This window comes from Nycticebus coucang, chromosome X (genome assembly GCF_027406575.1).
Source record: "Nycticebus coucang isolate mNycCou1 chromosome X, mNycCou1.pri, whole genome shotgun sequence".
NCBI classification, from domain to species: domain Eukaryota; kingdom Metazoa; phylum Chordata; class Mammalia; order Primates; family Lorisidae; genus Nycticebus; species Nycticebus coucang.
The window spans coordinates 98,535,903-98,559,403 of NC_069804.1; the positions used below are offsets into that span (position 1 = coordinate 98,535,903).

Here is a 23,501-nt window from a genome sequence, read left to right on the forward strand (position 1 = left end):
CCCTTTCAGGAATTCCAGTGGGGTGGATATTAGCCTTTTTTGAATTATCCTAGAGCTCTCTGAGAAAATGATCCATTTTTGCTCTCCATTTCTCTTCCTCTTTGAGAGCTTGGGAGTATTCAATAGTTTTGTCTTCAGTCAGAAATCCCTTCTTCTGCTTGCTCCACTCTGTTACTGAGGTATTCTACTGTATTTTTCAGATCTTTGAGGGCTGCAAATTCTTGCTTCATTGCATCAACATCTTTGCTTGTTTTGTCTATAAATTTGTCAAATACTTGAGACAACTTTTGAATTTCTTCTCGAATTTCTAATTCTGACTTTGAATTGTTCCTCAAATTTCTAATTCCAATTTTTCTTCCATTCTATTAATCTTGTTTGCAATACAAATTCTGAATTCAATTTCTGACATCTTGGCCAGCTGTTCATGAATGGAATCTTCAGTTACATCTGCCATATTTTTCCTTGGGGAGCTTTATCTATTCTGGTTCTTCATGTTACCAGGATTTTCCACTGATTCAATCCCATAATATATATATATATTTTTTTTTTGGCCGGGGCTGGGTTTGAACCCACCACCTCCGGTATATGGAACCGGCGCCCTACTCCTTGAGCCACAGGTGCTGCCCAATCCCATAATAATTTTATAGCGTTTGAATTTTCACCTGGAGCTTTTTTTAGGATCCGTACAGTGCTATGGCCTGAGAAACTGGGGACCTGTTTGGTGTTGTGGGGCTAAGTGGCTCTGTCTTTTTTTAGCTGGTCTCTGTCTGACCCTTGTGAAACAGTTATTCTGGGTTGAAGTCTCAGTTGTGGAGAAATACCAGCAATTAAGTAACCACAGCTCCCACAGGTAAAAATTGGAAAAGGAAAATCAAACCTTCCTACAACCACACACCCAGGGTACCACTTGGATAGTCCTCAGGCGATTGATTCAGTTCAAAATGTCCAAATCAATTGTCTCAGTCAGCACCTGTCTCAGGTGGGAGAGTTTAAAAGGTCTTAACAACTAGATCGCAGGGGTCTGCTGACAACTCAAATATGACTTGCTTCAGTGCTCTGTGAATTCAGGAAGACCCACCCAGCAAAGAGATTAGTCTGGGAAGGTTGATGCCTCCTTCCCCACCTTGCACCTCTGTCACACCCAGTCACTGATAACCCTGCAGGGATGTGACTCAGTTGTCTTCAATGAGAAGATACTCCAGGGGCTTGCACCTGCCTGAATCATAAGTTATTCTATGTCTGCTCAGCCAGGCCGCTGCTCTCTGCCTCTATCCAGCAGTGGGAGGTGAGGCCTGACAAGCTCAGGCTCTTGATGGAGGCTGGGGGTTGTTCACTCAGTTCCAGCCCCGCCCCTGATTGATGTTACTAACAGAACAGAACGACTTTACAGGAATTTGTTTCTGTCCCTTCTAAATTCCCCTGCAGAGGAGAAGCTATTTTGAGTTCCCAGAAAATGCGCCTCAGTCCCTGTCTTTGTTCCTGCATGTTTGTATTTGCAACATGGTTAGCTCTCAGTTCTACCCTCCAGCCTTCCTTTGTCTATAGGATGATGATCCCCTGAGGGCTGGGTGCATCCTAGGCTCAGTAAAGTGGTCCTCTGGGTCCACCTTTCCCTGGGAATCTCCCAGCTCTGTGTGTGCGTTTTCTAGTCCCTGCACTTCACCCAGGCTGGTACCGCCTCAGGCGCACCCTTTACTCACGGGACCTGTGTTTCCATCCCAGATCTGTTCCACGGTGGTTGCCACCTGAGAAGATGCCCAGCCTCCTCTGGTTGCCCAGAGAGACAGGGGGGTGTAACTTCAGAATATCCTGGGGTGAGCCCTATTGTTCCCCAAAATGGCTGCTGCTCTGCATCTTGGGGCACTGCCTCTCTGGCATGCTTCCCTCTCAGCCGACTGTCCTCTCCTCACTACCATGCTGCAGAATCAGCACTGATCAGCTGCAGTCTTGGCCCCGATCACACCCTTCAAGAAATCACCCAAGAATCCTGACTCCTGGGGGACAGACCTCCAGACCTCAGAGTGAGAGTGGAGGGGAGTGCTGGGAGCTCAGAATTGCAGGTAGAGAACATATACAGTTTTATACAGTTTTATGCCTGGCAGGAGAACCCCATGGTACCCTAGTAGGGGAGGTAGGTCCAGTTTTTAGATGGTCTTTCCTGTGGAGTGTAGTGGGAGGATCTTTGTACTCTGCTTGTTTGTTTGTGGGACACTCTGAACCATTCTCATGGGGGAGGGGACTCCCATCCACTTAGTGATGGATTTTCTACCTTTTGTTTGTATCCTTGGGGTTGCAGCTCACCTCAGTGGGGTTGATGTGCATTCTTCACCTTCTCTCTTGGTGCAGCTCTAATCCACCAGGTTACTTGCTAAATTTCTGTCCTTCAGAACTCTCCTTCTGGACAGGAGCCTCTGTGGAAAGCTGGCTTCAGTCAGCCATCTTGCCTTCACCACCATTTAAGTTTTTCTTAACGATGTCAAAACAGATTAATCTTCTGATTATCAAAATTCATGTTAATACTTTGAGTAACAAGTAATTTAAGCTTATCTAATTAAAACAAATTTTTTCTAGATAATGATATTATGTTTCTTTCCTATGAATCCCTAGCATGCACTTTTTGGTACCAGCTTGTAGTACTTGTTTTTGTATTTTTCCTCTTACAGATACTTTTGTGTTTGTCTTATCTGTCCAACTAAATTTTAAGTTCCCTGCAGTCAAGGATTGTATGTTATTCATCTTTACCTATCATAAAATTCTGAGCATAGTGCATTGCAATCAGTTAATAAATTATCTTGTTCCATTAAGTGAGCAATAAGATTGTGAACATTTCAAATCAGGCACCACAACTTCTGCTTCTTTGTAATGCCTACAGTACATAGGTTAGTTCTAGGCATGTTGATGTGTAATGTATACTTCTTGATTCATGTTTACTGAAATATGTTTAAGAAATATGTTATATGCTAGCTAATAGTCCTGTGTACAGAAGTTTTGCTACATAAATTCAAATGAACAGACAAAAATAATCCTTAACTTTGGTCTCATAATTAAACAAAATAGATGGAAAATGTATACATGGATAAATTTAGAGACTGAATTTAGAATTTGAAGAAAGATGCTATGGTCTTATTGTATCTTCCTGCAATTTATATGTTGAAACCTAATATCCAGTGCCATTGTATTAAGAGTTAGGTTAGGTCATAAGAGCTCTGCTCTCATGGATTGAATTAGTGCCCTTATAAAAGACATCTAACAGAACTTAGTAGCACCTTCTCCATGTGAGGACACACAGAGGGCTCACACCACCTATGAGGAATGGTCCCTGACCATGCACTGAGTCGATGATGACTTGATCTTGGTTCTTCCCCACCTCCAGAATTATTACCAATAAATTTATTGTTTATAAATTACTCAGTCTAAGGTATTTTGTAATAGAAGCCCAAATATACTAAGACAGAAAGTAAAGAAGAAAATTACCAATATAGAAAATAAATTTTGTGAAAGTAAGTTTCCAATAAGCTTAGGAAAAATTATAGAAAGGATTAGAAAGTCATATAAATTCCCTCATTGGTGTAACTAAAAGATTATGCTTATGCTTATTAATATTTAGTCACAGAAATGTTTGGAGGCAAAAGAAAACTATGAAATGACTTACAGTATGACCATATATGTATGACTACGACAAATAATAAAAATGGGAACATCTCTGTAAGTACCTTGACAACTATAACAGCTGCGCCCTTTACTCCCTAAACACACAGCAAAGGCAAATAATCAGACTCTATTATGCTTACTAGTATCTTTCATGTGTGTCATCATTGAGGAACATAACTCAGTGACCCAAACAGCAGAAGTTCCTGGTTCCTCTGCTGGTACTGTCAAAATGGAAATCTAAACAGCAGGAAAGATAGAATAGGCATAGCTGTTAGGTCTCATTTTTATTCTTTTACCATTATGGTTGCTAACTTCCAAACTGAGTATCTTTTTTTCAAAAATTCCTTGTTGTCTGAAAGGGTTTGGCATGTTGGGTTTTAATTTTAGAATAGAATTTGAAACATATAACGTGCACCCACATGTCCTAGTAAGTAGTTTTTGCATCATTTATACTTATATGTCATATATATTGTATTCATAAAGTTATCATAGACAATGAATATTTCAAATATCCTTAGTATTTATCAAATTCTTCACTTACTACAGATTGAGTATCCTTAATCCAAAAATCTAGAATCTGAAACTCCAAAATCTGAAACTTTCAGACCACTGACATGAAACTCAAAGGAAATACTCATTAAAGCATTTCAAATTTCAGATTTTTGGATTAGAGGCCCTTAACAATGAAAATATTTCAAAATCTGAAATTAAAAACACTTCTAGTCCAACGCATTTCACATAGGAGATATTAAACCTGTATTTTAAAAGAATACAATCACAACTTATTAATACTGAAATATATGTACTTTGTATTTGAAATCAGAGAACTAAAAATTAAAGTTGTTGCCAATCTCAATGATTGAAACAAGGAAAGTAAATATATGCTGAAATGCTTCCAAATGCGTTATTTCAAATTAATTTAGGGATATCCATTAATAAAACTAGAAACTCAGAAACAAAATTTAAATGTAAAGTTTTTAAATGATTGATATTTAGTATGCTGTCCTACTAATATGCTATATGGATTTATAGGTGAAAGACTTTAAATGACTTAACATATCATAGAGTCTAAAGTTTCAAATTAATCCTCAAAATAATCTTCAATCTGAAGAAATTATATCCTCTTATATGTGAAATACTTGCCAAAAGGGAAAGCCCCATTTGTACTACTCTCTATAAGTGCAATAATAAATTTTGAGTGGCAATGTTACATTGAAAGTTCACAGAGGAAACACCTGCAACAAATTCCAAAAATAAAAATTATTTTGATAATCATGAGTATCCTACTTTTATATGCACTTTAGAGCTCAAGATGTCTCAAAAAATTGAATTCTTCATAAGTTTAATTCCCTTTACAGTGTCCATGATAGAAAAGCCACCAAGAAATTTAATAATGTATAATTAAATTATTATAACTAAAAATATGATCATAATGGGGAAAGTAAAGGACTGTATTGGCATGTAAGAACTTCTTTTGGTTCCTATAACTATTATCTTTTTTTTATTATTGTGACATACTCAGCAACCTCTTACCACATGAACTTTAAGAAGTTAACTGTCTCAAACCTCATAGAAATTATGAAAGCTATCAAAAGAGAATTCCTTCAACCCTCTAATACCTCGTCCATAAAATTTACCTGGGTCCACATATATTCTTTCCTCTCTCAAAGTCTCATGGTTCTATCTATGCTTTAAAGCTAAAAAGAAAGGGAGGGGCACAAGGTGGAGGAAGAAAATTCCCCATAGAAAACAAAGACAGGTAGGCCAGAAGAACACTTCAGGATCTAAGGTTTAGACTGATCATTATGATCAGTGAAGAAGATAAGATGAGAGGGAGAGTAACAAGTGGCTGTCACAAACATTTACATAGAGTTGAAACCATGAGAATACACTGAGTGATCTAGAAGTGTGAAAAGAACAAGATACACTGTGGGCTCAGGCAAGAACTCTGAGAAGCCTCAATATTTAATGACAACGTAGAGGAAGCAGAGCCCCTTAAGAAAGCAGAGAGGGAACAGCCAGAATCATGAGAAGAACAAGGAAAGCACAGTGTCATGGAAGCCAAAAGAGGTCAGAGCTTCAATAAAAAGAATAACATTGTGTCAGATGTACCAGAAAAAAAAAATTGTACCCTTATCCTATCATGAAATTATTAATTAACTTAGCAAGAGGAATAATGTGTGAGAGTAGAAGTCGGGTGAAGTGGTTTAGAAATAATGGGAGTAAGGACCTGGTGGCAACAAGTATAGACACTGACTTGAAAATGTTGATCAGAGGAAGGGAGAGACTGGATACTAGTTAGAGATGCGAGGAGAGTCAAAGGAGCAGGTTTTTTGTTTGTTTGTTTTTTATTTTTATGTCTATAATGAAAATACTAGTAAATACACATAGATGAAGGGGAAAATGCCAGTAGTAGGAAGAGGCTGAAGATGCAGGAGAGAGAAGAAAATATTGAGTGGGTGGTGTGTGTTTGTATGTGTAAAGGATACTTCCCCAAAGGGCAAGATTTAGACAAGCAGAGGAGTACCTTCATTTGTCCCTAGACTGGTATATATATGGTGCAGGTGGTAGGGCAGGAATTCAAGGGCCATTGTGCATGCTCAGTGGCCTTGCTTTACTCAGTGTCATGGTGGTGGGGGATCTGAGAGGGAAAGTGTGTGAGAAGCATGGGAAAAATAGTAAAGACTGGACTAGAAACTGAGAGGAAAAGAAAAGAGGGAACTGTCTGAAGCCAGTGGTGGTGGGTGCCAGAAGGCATAGTTGAATGTTGCTGGCATGCATAACTTTGTGGTAGTGCCTGTTTGGCTGTGAAATTTTCTCAAGCAGCCATCAGAGATACAGCTACAGATTTTAGTCTGACCCAGAAATGCTATTTTCCTCTGGGTGCAGTAGAAGGATGTTGGTGACATGAGAATTGAGGGTGTTGGGAGAAAGGATAGTTCAGAAGATCCACCTTGGGGTCTAGGACAGGGAAAAGAAAGAGGGGAGAAGAAAGATGATAAACTACAAAGAAATGGAGGGGCAGAGAATTGTAGATCTCTTATTAGGCTAGGCGGAGGATAATAAGCTGGAAGGATAGGAGCAGATCAGTGCCACTGTAGATTCATTACCTTCTGACTAAAGTGGGCCATTAACACTGTACAGCAATCTGACCATGAGATAGGTCACTCTCTAACTGTTCACAGAGATTATTTTGCATTTTTCCTTGAGATTTGACCCATACTCACTCACACATTCCTATTCTCAGGTGATGACCTTATTTTCTGGAAATTAATAGAATAAATGGACTCTATCACATTGGAACTTTCAGATCTACAAATAGCCCTGGATTCATCCTCTTGCTTCAACTTGTCTTATATCTCAACTAAAGGCAACACTTTTGCCTGTTCTCTGAGTCTACTCTTCCCTGACTTCTGCTTGGACCCTGATCCATCAATCATTCTCTTTTTGCTTTGGTATCTTCAACCTCTTCCTCTTTACTGGCTCCATTCTATCATCTGAAATATGTACTAATATTTTAAAGCACTAAATCTTTAAAGTAAAGAAAGGCCCTCTTCACTTCAGCCTCCCTCTTCAGAGATCAGTCTCTGTTACTCCTTACAACTGAGCTTCTTCAAAGAGTCATCTCTGCTTTCTTCAATTTTCTGCCTCCATGGCACCCTTTGAACCACTCACAAAGCTTGGAGTTTAACAGGAATTACACACATGTCAAATAGTAATTGTGGGACAGTGTGATATGACAGCTGTTATAGCATTCCTTATATTACACTCATGCTCACATGTGTCACACTGAACTATAGTTGCTATTTATTTGTCGGTATCTCTATCCTCCAGACTGCAAATTATTTGTGAGCAGAGATGCTATCAGGGGTACCACTATATCCTTAGAACCCAGTACACTGGCTGGCAGGTAAAAGGCATTCATTAATTATTTAATGAATGGTCAAATAAAAGCATAGATGCTCACTGTTATAACAAATGTATGTAGGGGAGTTTGTATATAACATGCATTTATTAGCAATAGATATTGGAGCCATTCATTTACTTTATCCATTCACGTGTTTGTTTTAATTTTATATAAGATACAACTTCCAACTAAAGGAATTTTAGGAGCCTGTCTTTAGCAATATAACAAAGAATTGATAGTTACACCTACTGAGTAAGCCAACTGTATCAGTCACTCTAAAATACAGTCAGAAGGAGAATTAGGTATACCCCTAGAATTTAAGTCATCAAACTGTAGAAAAATCTAAGGCATAATGACATTCCTATGAAATTGGGGATGAGGAGACGGAAAAGGGTACTGAAATGAAAAGTAATGGTGAACAAATACCATAACTGGGAATGTATGTTGAAATGCATTCATACCAAGCCTAATGGTGTATTATCACTGCTACAATGAGGCTGGCTACTGTAAAGTCTTTTACTCCTAGATTTTTAAATGTATTTTCTGGGGACTCTTTTTTCCTTACTGTAACAATACATTTTCAATTTCACACAAATAGTTGTCAAAACCAGAGTATAGCCCAATTTACACAAAGTAAGTGTACTATATAAAATGTGATGTGATGATTTGATCTGATAGATTGAAGTACTTAAGAAAACAAGGCCCTCAGGCAGCGCCTGTGGCTCAAAGGAGTAGGGCGCAGACCCCATATACCCAAGGTGGCAGGTTCAAACTGAGCCATGGCCAAAAAAAAAAAAAAAAGAAAACAAAAAGAAAGAGAAAGAATACAAGGCCCTCATGTAATTTAAAAATATATATATTGAAAAGTAACACATGTGAATATCCCTAATCCAAAGTAGTCCGAAATCCAATACTTTTTGAGGACCCACATGATGATCAAAGAAAATGCTCTGAGTAATGTCTTGGCTATTCGAGGTTTTTTCTGATTCCATATAAAACGAAGTAATGTTTTTTCAAGATCTTTAAAATATGACAGTGGAGCTTTAATAGGGAGTGCGTTGAAATTATATATTGCTTTGGGTAGTATGGACATTTTGATAATGTTGATTCTTCCTAGCCATGAGCATGGTATGTTTTTCCATTTGTTAACATTTTCAGCTATTTCTTTTCTTAGAGTTTCATAGTTCTCTTTATAGAGATCTTTCACGTCTTTTGTTAGGTAAATTCCCAAATATTTCATCTTCTTTGGCACTACTGTGAATGGGGTAGAGTCCTTAACTGCTTTTTCAATTTGACTGTTGTTGGTGTATATAAAGGCTACCGATTTATGAATGTTGATTTTGTAACCTGAGACGCTGCTGTATTCCTTGATCACTTCTAGGAGTTTTGTAGTAGAGTCCCTAGTGTTTTCCAGATACACAATCATATCATCTGTGAAGAGCGAGAGTTTGATCTCTTCTGACCCTATATGGATACCCTTGATCGCCTTTTCTTCCCTAATTGTGGTGGCTAAAACTTCCATTACAATGTTGAAAAGCAATGGAGACAATGGGCAGCCTTGTCTGGTTCCTAAACAGCATGGTATTGGCACAAAAACAGAGAAGTAGATATCTGGAACAGAATAGAGAACCAAGAGATGAATCCAGCTACTTACCACTATTTGATTTTTGACAAGCCAATTAAAAACATTCAGTGGGGAAAAGATTCCCTATTTAACAAATGGTGCTGGGTGAACTGGCTGGCAACCTGCAGAAGACTGAAATTGGACCCACATCTTTCACCATTAACTAAGATAGACTCTCATTGGATTAAAGATTTAAACTTAAGACATGAAACTATAAAAATACTAGAGGAGAATGCAGGGAAAACCCTTGAAGAAATTGGTCTGGGTGAGTATTTCATGAGGAGAACCCCCCGGGCAATTGAAGCAGCTTCAAAAATACACTACTGGGACTTGATCAAACTAAAAAGCTTCTGCACAGCTAAGAACACAGTAAGCAGAGCAAGCAGACAGCCCTCAGAATGGGAGAAGATATTTGCAGGGTATATCTCTGACAAAGGTTTTATAACCAGAATCCACAGAGAACTCAAACGCATCAGCAAGAAAAAAACAAGGGATCCCATCGCAGGCTGGGCAAGGGATTTGAAGAGAAACTTCTCTGAAGAAGACAGGCGCACGGCCTTCAGACATATGAAAAAATGCTCATCATCTTTAATCATCAGAGAAATGCAAATCAAAACTACTTTGAGATATCATCTAACTCCAATGAGACTAGCCTATATCACAAAATCTCAAGACCAGAGATGTTGGCGTGGATGCAGAGAAAAGGGAACACTTCTGCACTGCTGGTGGGAATGCAAATTAATACATTCCTTTTGGAAAGATATATGGAGAACACTCAGAGATCTAAAAATAGATCTGCCATTCAATCCTGTAATTCCTCTGCTGGGCATATACCCAGAAGACCAAAAATCACAACATAACAAAGATATTTGTACCAGAACGTTTATTGCAGCCCAATTCATAATAGCTAAGTCATGGAAAAAGCCCAAGTGCCCATCGATCCACGAATGGATTAATAAATTGTGGTATATGTATACCATGGAATACTATGCAGCCTTAAAGAAAGATGGAGACTTTACCTCTTTCATGTTTACATGGATGGAGCTGGAACATATTCTTCTTAGTAAAGTATCTCAAGAATGGAAGAAAAAATACCCAATGTACACAGCCCTACTATGAAACTAATTTGGGACTCTCACATGAAAGCTATAACCCAGCTACAACTTAACAATAGGGGGAAGTGGGAAAGGGGTGTGGGTGGGTAGAGGGAGGGGAATCGGTGGGATCACACCTGTGGTGCATATTACAGGGGTATTTGCGAAACTTGGTAAATGTAGAATGTAAATGTTTTGGCACAGTAACTGAGATAACGCCGGAAAGGCTATGTTAACCACTGTGATAAAAATGTGTCAAATGGTTTATGAAGTGAGTGTATGATGCCCCATAATCATATCATTGTATACAGTTATGATTTAATAAAAAAAAAAGAAAATGCTTATTACAGCATTTCATATTTCAGATTTTCAGACTAGGAATGCTCAACCAGTAAGTGTAATGCAAATATTCCAAAATCAAAAAACAAACAAACAAAACAAACAAACAAAAAAAAACAATGCAAACCCTAAATACTTCTGGACTCAAACATTTCAGATAAGTGACATAGTAGCTTTAGTAAACATGGCCTAATACACTTTATTTTGCCAGTATTGACTTACATATATTACCAAGTAGATTAAATTAGCAAACATGTTATTGAGAAGTAGAGGATTCAATGAGATATCACCTTATACCTGTTAGGACAATTATCATCATAAAAACAAGAGATAACAAGAGTTGGTGAGGATGCAGAAAAAAACGGAACCTTTGTGCACTGTTGGTCAGAATGTAAATTGGTACAATCATTATGGAAAACAGTCTGGAGGTTCCACAAAAAAATTAAAAATATAACTATCATATGACCCAGCAGTTCTGTTTCCGGATATACATATGCAAAATAAATAAATTCAGTATTTCAAAGTTATTTGCATTCACATGTTCACTGCAGCACTATTTGTAACAGCCAAAATTTAGAAACAATCTAAGTGTCTGGCAACAGATGAAAGGATAAAGAATATATGGTTGGGAGAAGGTGTGAGCACATGTGTGTACACATGCACACATATACAAACAGAGGAATATTGTTAAGCCCTAAAAAAGGAAAACCTGCCATTTATGACACCATAGATGAACCTGGAAAACATTATGTTAAATGAAATAAGCCGGACACAGAAAGATAAATACTATTAGACATGATATCATTTATATGTGGAACCTAAAAAGTCAAATTTATAGAAGCAGAGAGTAGAGTGGTGGTTTCCAGGGGCTGGGAGGTGGGCAAAATGTGGATATTCTGGTTAAAGGATATAAACTTTCAGTTACTCAGGAAGAATAAGTGTTAGAGATCTAATGTATAGCATTGAGACCATAGTTAATAAAACTGTATTGTATGCTTAAAATTTTCTATGAGAGGAGAGTTTAAGTATTCTTACCACAAAAAAGGGAAACTCTGTGAAATGATGCATCTGTTACCATAATTACCTTGACTGTAGTAATCATTTCACCATATATGTGTATATCAAAATCTCATGTTGTACATCTTAATACATATAACTTTTGTTTTAAAGCATAGGACTGAATTTACCTGTTGGCATGAATTCATTTTTAGTACATATATATCTGTAATGAGGACTGCCCTGGAGATCTGTCTATAATGCACAAAACAATAAAGTAGTGATTCACATTCCATAGATAAGTTTTATTTATAGTTACATAACAATGAGAAGGCATGTTTGAAAGACTTAAGTGCGGAAAAATGTGTCACCTCCTCAAATGAAGTCAAATTGTGCTTCAATCTTTCCTTCGGTAATGAAAGAAGGATACATGATCTACAGCCAAACGCAAGCTGAAGCAAAGGAGTTGAAATTATGCTACCCCCCATCAAACCTAGATCCTGAAAGAGTGGTAAGATACAGAGTGTATCTTTGGTTTGGTATACATTTGTATGCTACTTCAATAACAGAATTACATGGAAATGTCAATACAATCACACAGCTACATTTTCCTAAGTTTGATCTTCTCTTGTCTAATGGGTGGAGGAGTGCCTTACCTGTATTGTACACGTGAACATATGTTTTCATAAAAGTAACTGTCCTCCACAAGGAAACACTTAGAGATTATTCTCTGACCAAACTGATGAATGATTGCTTTACATCTATAAAGAAGTTAAGCATATTAAATAAGTTTGTATTAATGAACAAATAATTAAAAAATAACATAATCATCTACCTATTTTGTATCAAATATCAATGTCTGATAAAAATAAGATTTATAAATTGCTTTTTGTTATTATTGTTCTGCCTTTTCTGACATATAACTGACACTAACTTACAGAATTTATATTCTAGTTGCTATTTTAAGGTCTTTTGAATTGTAAAATGAACTTGGAATACAATTTAAATGCTTTTTTGAATGCCATTAATAAGTACAAATAAAGTTAGGATGATTATTAATAGTACAATAATATGCCTTTCTAATGTTTAGGAACATAGAAGCTTTTCCTTTGTTTAGAAAATGGGATATTTTTCCCCCTTATTAGCTCTTAAGAAAAGAGAAATAGAAAAGTTGATATCTTTCACAGCCTGTAAAAGCCACAAAGCCTTCTTATTTTTCTGTTAAGTGTTGCTTTCTATTTTGTTAAAGAATAGCTACATAGTCACACATTTGATAATATTTTAAACATAAAAAAAGGGATAGAGCTTCATCTGTTTTCACTTTACTTCAAAGGATGACCCCAGAAAAATTTGTTTTAAGTATTATTTCCAAACAAGAAAAACACTTATCAGGTCTCTGTCATCTGATATGTGTTGAGACAGTGAATCATATAGAACTCTCCATTGACCTTCTTTCAATGTGTCTAGATAAAAGGATGAAAATTGGAATCCATCTCCTTGCAGTCTAATGAGTTATAAATATACTTGATAGGGCTCATTATCGAAACTAATAGATTAAGGGTGACATCCTTGACATGGACTTACTAGAACTGACAAAGCCAGTATGTAATTTCAGGGACTACATGCAAATGATTACGTATTTACGGTATGCTTTTATTAAGGAAAGTTAAATTTATTTTTGTTACAGCTTCTCCTTTTGGGACCAGAATTCTTTTATTAGAAATACACTTATATGTTGTCCTCACAAAATGCAAGCAAACAATTTAAAAATCATATCATATTTAAAATATGCTTATATGAGTTAAAATGTTTTCAATAACACTAAAAGTAAGTCAAATAAGTCATATTTAATAGGCATAAAAATAAAATGACTAAAATCTAAGAATGGCAGTGATAGAAGTTTAATTTGCATTTCCTAAAGGCATTTTATGTTATGCTAATATTCTTGAACAAATAATATACCACTGTGGCCAGGATAGAGTATATCTACTAATGTTATATGTACATAATATATGTTTTAAGCAAGTTATCACATTTTAATATAAGATTAGTTATATTAAATTAATATTTATGTTATTTTTCCCATCTCATCTCTACTTCCTTTCTCTTCCCCACTATTGTTTCTATCCATACCTCCTCACATTTCATTAAATTAGAAATCTTGCATTACAAAATACTTACCTAAGTAGCCATAATGCATTTATACCTAAATATTTCCCCAAATAATTACTGTATTTAAAAACTAAAAAGGTAAGTTATTCTTTCAGTCTCCCATTTTAAAACATTCATATACCATTTGAAAGGCAATGCACTTCAGGAAAGAGAAAAGAAATATGCTGTCATTACACACTGATCCCTATTTGTCCTATAAGCACTGACAAGCCTTTTTCTTATCTTTATTTCAGATGGTTACAGAAAATGAAGAGGATATAACTGGGGCAGAAAAAAAAGGAACATTAAACATCTTGATATAGCCTTGGGTTATACAAATTTCTTATTAGTACTTAAAATTTAATTATTTCACTGTATGTAAATTTCCCATCAAGAGAAAAAAAAAAAAACTAAATAAATATTGACCTCTAGTTAATAATATGCATGCTAAAGTGTTTAGGGGAAATTTTACTGATAGCTTCAATTTACTGTGAAATATACAAAAAAAAAAATCAAACAATAGAGGGATGGACATTTGAGTAGATATGTGATTAACAAGTCTAATGTAGAATGTAGGTGGCATATATAGATGTGCTTACTCTGAAATTCTTCCCTCTTTGGGGTAGGTTAGAAAATGTTAATCATAAAATGTTAAAATAAAACTGGAGAAGTGGTGTTGGTATAAATCGTGGACTCCAGTGTAATTTTTTGCAAAGGTCTCCCATTTAAATAAACTACATAGTTAAACTCGACCCTCAAGTTTATACAGACCTACCTCCTTGCTGTGTAGGCTTCCAAACACTAAAAAGGCTACTTTGGTGGTTAAACATATCATTAGTGACAAGTAATACACTGGTATTAAATTTATGGAATTAGAACTACTAGCAAAAGCCAATAATCAAAAGGAAAGTATGGGGGTGTAGCATTTGGGAGCTCAACTACACAAGGACAAGTTACTAATAAATGTACCTATTTATGCTATTTATGCTGAAGCTTCTGATGAAACAGTGTTTTCAAAGGAGGAAGAGGAGGAGAAGGAAACAAATCAGAATCACACCTGGGGGACTTTTTCAAATTATAAGTACCCCTGGAGATTCTGATAAGCTTCCAAATCCCAGGAAAGAATCACTTCTCCAAGCTTGCTACTGATAACTGTTATAGCTTTATATTATGTTAGGTGGAGAAAAGTCAATGGTTATAGGTTCAGAGAAAATGTTTCTGCAGAAATTGAGGTGATGGTCACATATGTCCAGTCTCAGTCTAGTAGATGATAATAATATGACCACCTTATAGTCTCAAACTAAAGTACTAAGTCTCTAGGCCTAAGAAAAACTTTTCAAACCAAGACATAGATAAGCAAGTGATAAAATTTGTCTTTGCCTCAGGTACTTGACTTACTATGTTATATTTGGCCTAATTCGGAGACAATAAAGAAAAGAATATTGATTTGGGTCCTAGACTTAGTCTTTGTATTATATAGAGTAATATAAAATTAAATAACATTTAAGTAATGGAAAACAGAACAATGAAACAGTGCTGCCAGAGGTAGCAAAACACCCTCCTTTCCCATTCATTCTACATAAACACTAAAGATTAACAGCATTTAGGATTTAGTTGAGGGACTTGCTAAGTCTCATACATAGCCAACTGAAGAGGAACATTATAAGAGTTTCCAGTTACAGGGACACGATGACCAAGCTGATCATAAGAATCAATGAAGCTAGACAGAACATTCCTGGAGTTGATCTTTTTAAATCAACAAATCAATAATAATTCAGTCTTGGTTCAATGATACGAGGGCATACGTAGCAAAATTATAATAAGAGAAAAATACACAGTAAGATGAAAACTCAGTATATGTAATTTTTCCTAGAAGAGAAAAATAATATTAAAACAGGTACTCAATCTCTATGATCTTCACACATATAATAATGCCCCAATTGTATGGTAAAAAAAGCAGAAATCATATGTGAAATAATTAAAAGGAAAATACATTAAGTATGGAAATTACAAGATTCCCTATCACTTAAGAAAGAAAATAATTTTTCCTAGTTATTATGCCCTTCTGAGGTTTCTCAAATACATTAGTTCAAATGCTACCTCACCCATGAAACTATCCCAAAATGCTTTCCACTCATTTTTCCTGGATGAAAATCTACTCCAAAAGCTTTAAACACCATTAACAGACAGATCACTCTAAATATGGTTTTCTGCTCTAAACTTTCCTAAGCTCTATATTCATATTTTTAACTATTTTCTATTTCTTTCTGGATAGAGTCTAAGCTCCTTTCTAATAAATGTTTAATTGACAAATAAAATTATATATATATATATATATATGGCATAAAAATGATGACTTGATACATATATACACTGTTTTATGTTTACTACAGACAAATTAATTAACGCATCCATCACTAATCATAGCTACATTTGAAGGGGAGGAGTGAGGTCACTTAAAATCTGTTCCCGTTAAATTCCAAGTAAATGACAGTTACTATTAACCAACCCATTTTTAAATGTAGTATGCCCCAAACTAAGTTTATAATTACCTCTCATCTTCTTCCTCCTCCCTTGGAATCCCTATATCAGGTGATGGCATACCCAGCAGTGATTCTCTACTTCAAATCTCTCTTCCCACATCTTGTCCGCTTGTATTAGGATCTGACCTTGTCAATATTTCCGCAGATACAACCTTAGCCTCTTGTTACCTCTAATAAGACAGTAGACTGCTACAGAGTTGTCTTTCTTCAACATAAATGCAGGGCATAACAACTTTGTGGCAAGTACTGTTCTGAGAAGTAAGAATAAAAATGCCTTGTCTTAAAGAAATTCCTAAAATAATTAATTCAGATCTAGCGAATTTTAATAAAATGGCAAACTCAAGCATAGGAGATAAGGACAAAGCATTACAGAGTACTAAGGGAAGGTACGTAACTCTGCTTAGGATGGAAGAGTGGAGTATCAGAGAATGCTTTTTGGAGGAAGTGATACCTTTGCTGCTATTAAAAGATCAAATACAGTTAATCAAGCAAATAAGAAGAATAATAACTCACACAGAAGGGAAGTACTTGCAGGACTACAGAGACCTATGAGCAGTTCAATATTATTTGACAATAACAAGGGTAGCAAGGAGGGAAAAGACATGAGCCTAGAGAGGCAGGCAGATGCCAGAATACAGAGTCTTACGTGTCATGTAAAAAAAAAAGGTATCAGACTTTATTCTGAGGTAATAGAAAGCCACTGAGGTTTCTTAAATAGGAAGAAAGAGAGCCAGATAAACATACTGAACAGATCTCAATGTGAAATTATCTTATTAAATTATTTGTTCTGTAATGTTTCCCATTAGTCTGTAAGACCTTGACTGTCTTGTTCTCTAATATATCTCCAGCATATGGCACATATAAAACTAATACTTTTTCATGGATGGGTGAACGAATGGATGATGGAAGTACTCAGTACATGTGAACAGTATAGAGAGAAGAAAAAAAAAAAGATACAGCATCTCTGATGTAAGAATTAAAGAATTACTTCCCATCACAGTCCTCCTAACAAATATCTGCCAAAATTACTAACTTAAAAATAACAAATCTAATCTTTTTTTTTAAACTACCACTGATTATAGTGCAAATATCTTAGCACACCACAGAAGGATTTTTACAATAAGTCTCCTTCCAGGGAATTCCAAGGTCTCCAGCTACATTAAGAATTTCTACTAGCTAAAATATACGAGCTCTTACAACCTTTATCTATTCAGTTGATATTCATAATAACTCTGTAAAGTAAGTACTGCCAATTGCCTCACTTTTTAGATAAAGAAACTGGATTACAGAGAAGCTGAACAACTTGGTCAAGTTCACACAGCTAGTAAGTAACAAAGTCAGGATTCAAATCCAACATATTTGACTTTAGAGCTACACTCTTTACTATATTCACTTTGTACACAAGGACAGGGTCCATTTTTTTTTTCAACTTTTTATCACCATAGCAAATAGCATAGGGATTGGCAGAGGCTAAATACCCATAATAGGATCACTACTATTTTGTAAAATACATGCTAAAATCAGAGCTTCAGCAAGAACAAATAGTATTGAAAGTTAGTCACATCATACCTGTTCTAACATACTATCCATTAATAACTTCTAAGTATTCAGAAAAGGCATAATTTTTCCTAACAGAAAAAGATACCTCCAAGAAATAGTCACAGTAAGAAATTTAGTGAGACAGTTGAAGCACACAGCAAATAGAAGCTGAAGTAGTTAGATTAGAACTTTTGGTTACAGACATATCTTGCTGAAGGTCATCTCTACCTTAACCAAATGTCAAATGTTGTATGACTAACTGGCCAAATGTAATTTATAGAAGTTTCAACTGGTCAGTATCGCTGCAAAAGGAAAGAAAAAAAAATGTTCAACAAAAGTATTCAGTGTTTCTAAAAACAGTCAAGAGAAGAGTGCAGTATTAGAATTTAGGGACAAGGTACAGGAAAGAACAACTGACACATACTTATGTCCTCTGAAATTAAGAAAGCAGAGCTAATGGATTAAACAAAAATGAAAAAAATAAGATTTAGCTGAAAACCATTCACATTAATGGAGAATATTGATAAGTCTGGTAAAATTTTGGGTATTGAGTTTTTCAAAAGTCCAGTGGACATTTTTAATCCTTTCACCACTGTGGAAGTTGGAGTTTGATCAAAAGTTTCTGAGTGAGTTTACTTTTGTTGTACAGGATTGGGCTGGTCATTATGGAGGATAGGTCTGACAATATCCTGAAGAGCTGGTTTGGTTATGGCAAATTTCTTCAACATATGAACGTCATTAAAGTATTTAATTTCTCCATCATAAATGAAACTCAGTTTAGCTAGATACAGGATCCGGGGTTGAAAGTTATTTTGCTTTAGAAGATTAAAAATCGATTACCACCCTCTTCTGGCTTGAAAAGTTTCAGCAGAGAGATCTGCAGTCATTCTAATATTCTTCCCTTTGTAGGTAATGAATTTTTTATGTCTGGCTGCTTTCAAAATTTTTTCCTTCATACTAACTTTAGTGAAGTTAATTATGATATGCCTGGGGAATGTCTTTCGGATTGAGTCATTCTGGGGTTCTTAAAGTGTCTGCTATCTGAATTTCAAAATCTCTTGGCACGTCTGTAATAAAAACAAAGCAGGAGGAATCACGCTATCAGACCTCAGATAATACTATAAATCAATAGTGATTAAAACAGCATGGTACTGGCACAAAAATAGAGAACTAGATGTCTGGAACAGAATAGAGAACCAAGAGATGAATCCAGCTGCTTACCATTATTTGATCTTTGACAAGCCAATTAAAAACATTCAGTGGGGAAAAGATTCCCTATTTAACAAACAGTGCTGCGTGAACTGGCTGGCAACCTGTGGAAGACTGAAACTGGACCCACGCCTTTCACCGTTAACTAAGATAGACTCTCACTGGATTAAAGATTTAAACTTAAGACATGAAACTATAAAAATACTAGAAGAGAGTGCAGGAAAAACCCTTGAAGAAATCGGTCTAGGGGAGTATTTTTTTTATTAAATCATAGCTGTGTACATTGATATGATCATGGGGCATCAGTCACTAGCTTCACAGACCCTTTGACACACTTTCATCACACTGGTTAACATAGCCTTCCTGGCATTCTCTCAGTTACTGTGCCAAGACACTTACATTCCACATTTACCAAGTTTCACATATACCCTTGTAAGATGCACCGCTGGTGTAATCCCACCAATTCCCTTCCCTCTCCCCTCCTCCCCCCTCCCTCCCCTCCCTTTCCCTATTCTTATGTTGTAACTGGGTTATAGCTTTCATGTGAAAACCCTAAATTAGTTTCATAGTAGGGCTGAGTACATTGGATACTTTTCTTCCATTCTTGAGATACTTTACTAAGAAGAATATGTTCCAGCTCCATCCATGTAAACATGAAACAGGTAAAGTCTCCATCTTTCTTTAAGGCTAAACAGGCCCATATCAAGTTAAGAAATATCATCAACCATACAAAACCTCCCTAAAAAGAAAAGCCCAGTACCAGATGGTTTCACGTCAGAATTCTACCAAACGTTTAAAGAAGAATTAGTACCTACATAACTCAACCTGTTCTAAAAGGTAGAAAAAGAAGGAAGACTACCCAACACGTTCTATGAAGCAAACATCACCCTGATCACCAAACCAGGAAAAGACCCAACAAGAAAAGACAATTATAGACCGATATCACTAATGAATATAGATGGGCGAGTATTTTATGAGGAGGACCCCCCCCCGGGTAACTGAAGCAGCTTCAAAAATACACTACTGGGACCTGATAAAACTAAAAACTTCTGCTCAGCCAAGAACACAGTAAGTAAAGCAAGCAAACAGCCCTCAGAATGGGAGAAGATATTTGCAGATTATGTCTCCCACAATGGTTTAATAACTAGAGAATAACACAGAGAACTCAAATGTATAAGCAAGAAAAGAACAAGTGATCCCATCGCAGGCTGGGCAAGGGACTTGAAGAGAAACTTCTCTGAAGAAGACAGGCGCACAGCCTACAGACATATGAAAAAATGCTTATCATCCTTAATCAACAGAGAAATGCAAATCAAAACTACTTTGAGATATCATCTAACTCCAATAAGATTAGCCCATATAACAAAATCCCAATACCAGAGATGTTGGCGTGGATGTGGAGAAATGGGAACACTTCTACAATGCTGGTCAGAATGCAAATTAATACATTCCTTTTCTAAAGATGTTTGGAGAACACTTAGAGATCTAAAAATAGATCTGCCATTCAATCCTATAATTCCTCTACTAGGTATATACCCAGAAGACCAAAAATCACATTATAACAAAGATTATTTGTACCAGAATGTTTATTGCAGCCCAATTCATAATTGCTAAGTCATGGAAAAAGCCCAAGTGCCCATCGATCCACGAATGGATTAATGAATTGTGGTATATGTACACCATGGAATATTATGCAGCCTTAAAGAAAGATGGAGGGGGTGGCGCCTGTGGCTCAGTGAGTAGGGCACCGGCCCCATATGCCGAGGGTGGCGGGTTGAAACCCAGCCCTGGCCAAACTGCAACAAAAAAACAGCCGGGCGTTGTGGTGGGCGCCTGTAGTCCCAGCTGCTTGGGAGGCTGAGGCAAGAGAATCGCCTAAGCCCAAGAGTTAGAGGTTGCTGTGAGCCACATGACGCCACAGCACTCTACCCGAGGGCGGTACAGTGAGACTCTGTCTCTACAAAAAAAAAAAAAAAAAAAAAAAGAAAGATGGAGACTTTACCTCTTTCATGTTTACATGGATGGAGCTGGAACATATTCTTCTTAATAAAGTATCTCAAGAATGGAAGAACAAGTATCCAATGTACTCAGCCCTACTATGAAACTAATTTATGGCTTTCACATGAAAGCTATAACCCAGTTATAACCTAAGAATAGGGGGAAGGGGGAGAGGAAGGGGTAGTAGGGGGAAGGATGGGTGGAGGGAGGGTGATTGGTGGGATTACACCTTTGGTGCATCTTACAGGGGTACATGTGAAACTTAGTAAATGTAGAATATAAATGTCTTAACATAATAACTAAGAAAATGCCAGGAAGGCTATGTTAACCAGTGTGATGAAAATGTGTCAAACGGTCTATAAAACCAGTGTATGGTGCTCCATGATAGCATTAATGTACACAGCTATGATTTAATAATAAAAAAAAAGATTTAGCTGAAAACAAGTATGCATTTTGTTACACATTGTGCATATTATTTCTGGTGTCTCCTCAATGGACCTCTTTCTTCTCTCAAAGTTTATACAGCTCTATGATGTGTAATCACCACATTAAACTCAGTGCTAGGACAATTCATGGTTTTATTAGCCTTCCTACATGGAAGGTGAAAAGAAAACACCAAAAAGCTTTCAATCAGTCTTTAATCTTCATTAATTAATTTAACTTAAGTTACTGGGTATAATCAGTACTACAAAACTGCCTTTGCACTGGAGAAAAATATTTAGATCCTGCCTGTCCTTACAGAGAGCTTACCAAATAATCGTGTAAGAATACTTGACAGGGGGCTGGCAGACAGTTATAATCTAGTCTATGGGATCAGGAAATAAACTTATAACTTTATTTATTTTATGAAGCATTTGTAGTTCTTAATTACACTAAAGGGGACAGGAGATGTCAAGCGTTCCACATAGAAAACTAGGAAAAGAAAGGCATGCTAAAACTATAAGGGGACAAATGCAAATCTTTGTAGATTATTTACTTAAAATTCTAATTTTACTTAAAATAAACAACTGTATAAGTTATCTTGGACTCTTTAAAAAGAAGTGTATGGCGGATGTGCCCAACTACAAAGTCAAGGGTTTTCCCTCAAAAAACTATCCCTCATTTTATAGTCAAGTCCTGATAAAATACCTGCTATTACTAATATCTCTTTCAAATACTTGGTTTTGAATGACAAAGTAGTGTTTTAGAAAGATACATTAACTTGAACCAACTTGAGTCAATGCTAGCTTTAGATATTTATAGAGACAAAAATTAATATCAATTTTATAATTATTACTGGAGATGAATTACAAATTTCAGCTATTGCTTGTCTCTTAAAACTTATAAAGATCATTTAAGCTATTCAGTATAGTGAGAATACTGTAGAAATGAATGCAGGTCAAGTTTAAAAAACTGTCCTGTTACAGAAATAAGTAGTTCTGGCTTGAAATACATTTTCCAGTAAGAGAATCATGCATGGAATTCTAAATGGTTATATCTTAATAGAAACCCAAAAGGACAAGATAATGATGTTCATTGAATATTGGTGTTCTAATAATGTAATAATATATATAATAATAAATGTATAACATGCAAATAGACATTGTGCTATATAATTCATACTTACAAAAATAGACACATACAAGTTGTTCACTTTATAAAAAAAATTTCACTAGGATTCCCCACTGTATGGTTATGGCTTACATTTTGGGATATAAAATATTTTAATATTAATTATTTCTAAATATTAAGACAAAGTTAAGTACTTTTTAAGACATTAAATAACTGAATAAAGACATGTCAAATTTGGAAAGAGAGTTGTAGATTACTGCAGAGTCCATGCCACTCATCTTACAAATAAAGGGATTGGCCCTGAGAAAAGGATTTGCCCACTATTATTCATGGCACTGATAAAATTACGTCTTTCTTCATCCCAGGGCTATCTGACCTTCACTCATGCCTTAGAAGCTGTTAAACAACAAATGTTATGTTTGAGGCCTTTCTATGAAAATATGAAAGAAAAGTTAAATTATAAGAAATCTACCTGCTATTTAAAATTCATATTTAATTGCCTGTGTATCTGGCAGGTTCATCTTGATAAGGCAGACTGAATAAGACCTAGAGCTTCCAGTCCATCATGGAACACAATGCCCTTAGCTAAATCCTCAACTTTACCTTTATATATCATTATCATCTAAGACAACAGTTCTCACCCCGTGGGTCGTGACTCCTTTGGACTGTATTAAAGGATCACAGCATTAGGAAGGTTGAGAACCACTGATCTAAGGACTTCCTTGTAGGGACCTCACATAATGTGCAAAATGCAAGGGTATATGTCAAAACTATTAAGAATAGAATATAAATGTTTTAATACAACAAATAAGTGAGGCGCGGTTATGTTATCCAGTTTGATGTATGCAGTCCAAATTGTATATAAATAAAATCAGCACATTGTACCCCATAAATGAATT

General features: G+C 36.0%; 1 protein-coding gene across 1 annotated transcript in view; it reads right to left on the reverse strand.

The window, feature by feature from the left end:
• Positions 1 to 3,771: 3,771 nt before the first annotated feature.
• Positions 3,772 to 23,501, reverse strand: part of CHM (CHM Rab escort protein) — a 122,767-nt gene continuing 103,037 nt past the window's right edge. Inside the window, 3 exon segments of the mRNA XM_053579042.1 lie at positions 3,772 to 3,888; positions 11,803 to 11,866; positions 12,268 to 12,372. Of these exon segments, the coding sequence (XP_053435017.1) occupies positions 3,772 to 3,888; positions 11,803 to 11,866; positions 12,268 to 12,372 (286 nt within the window).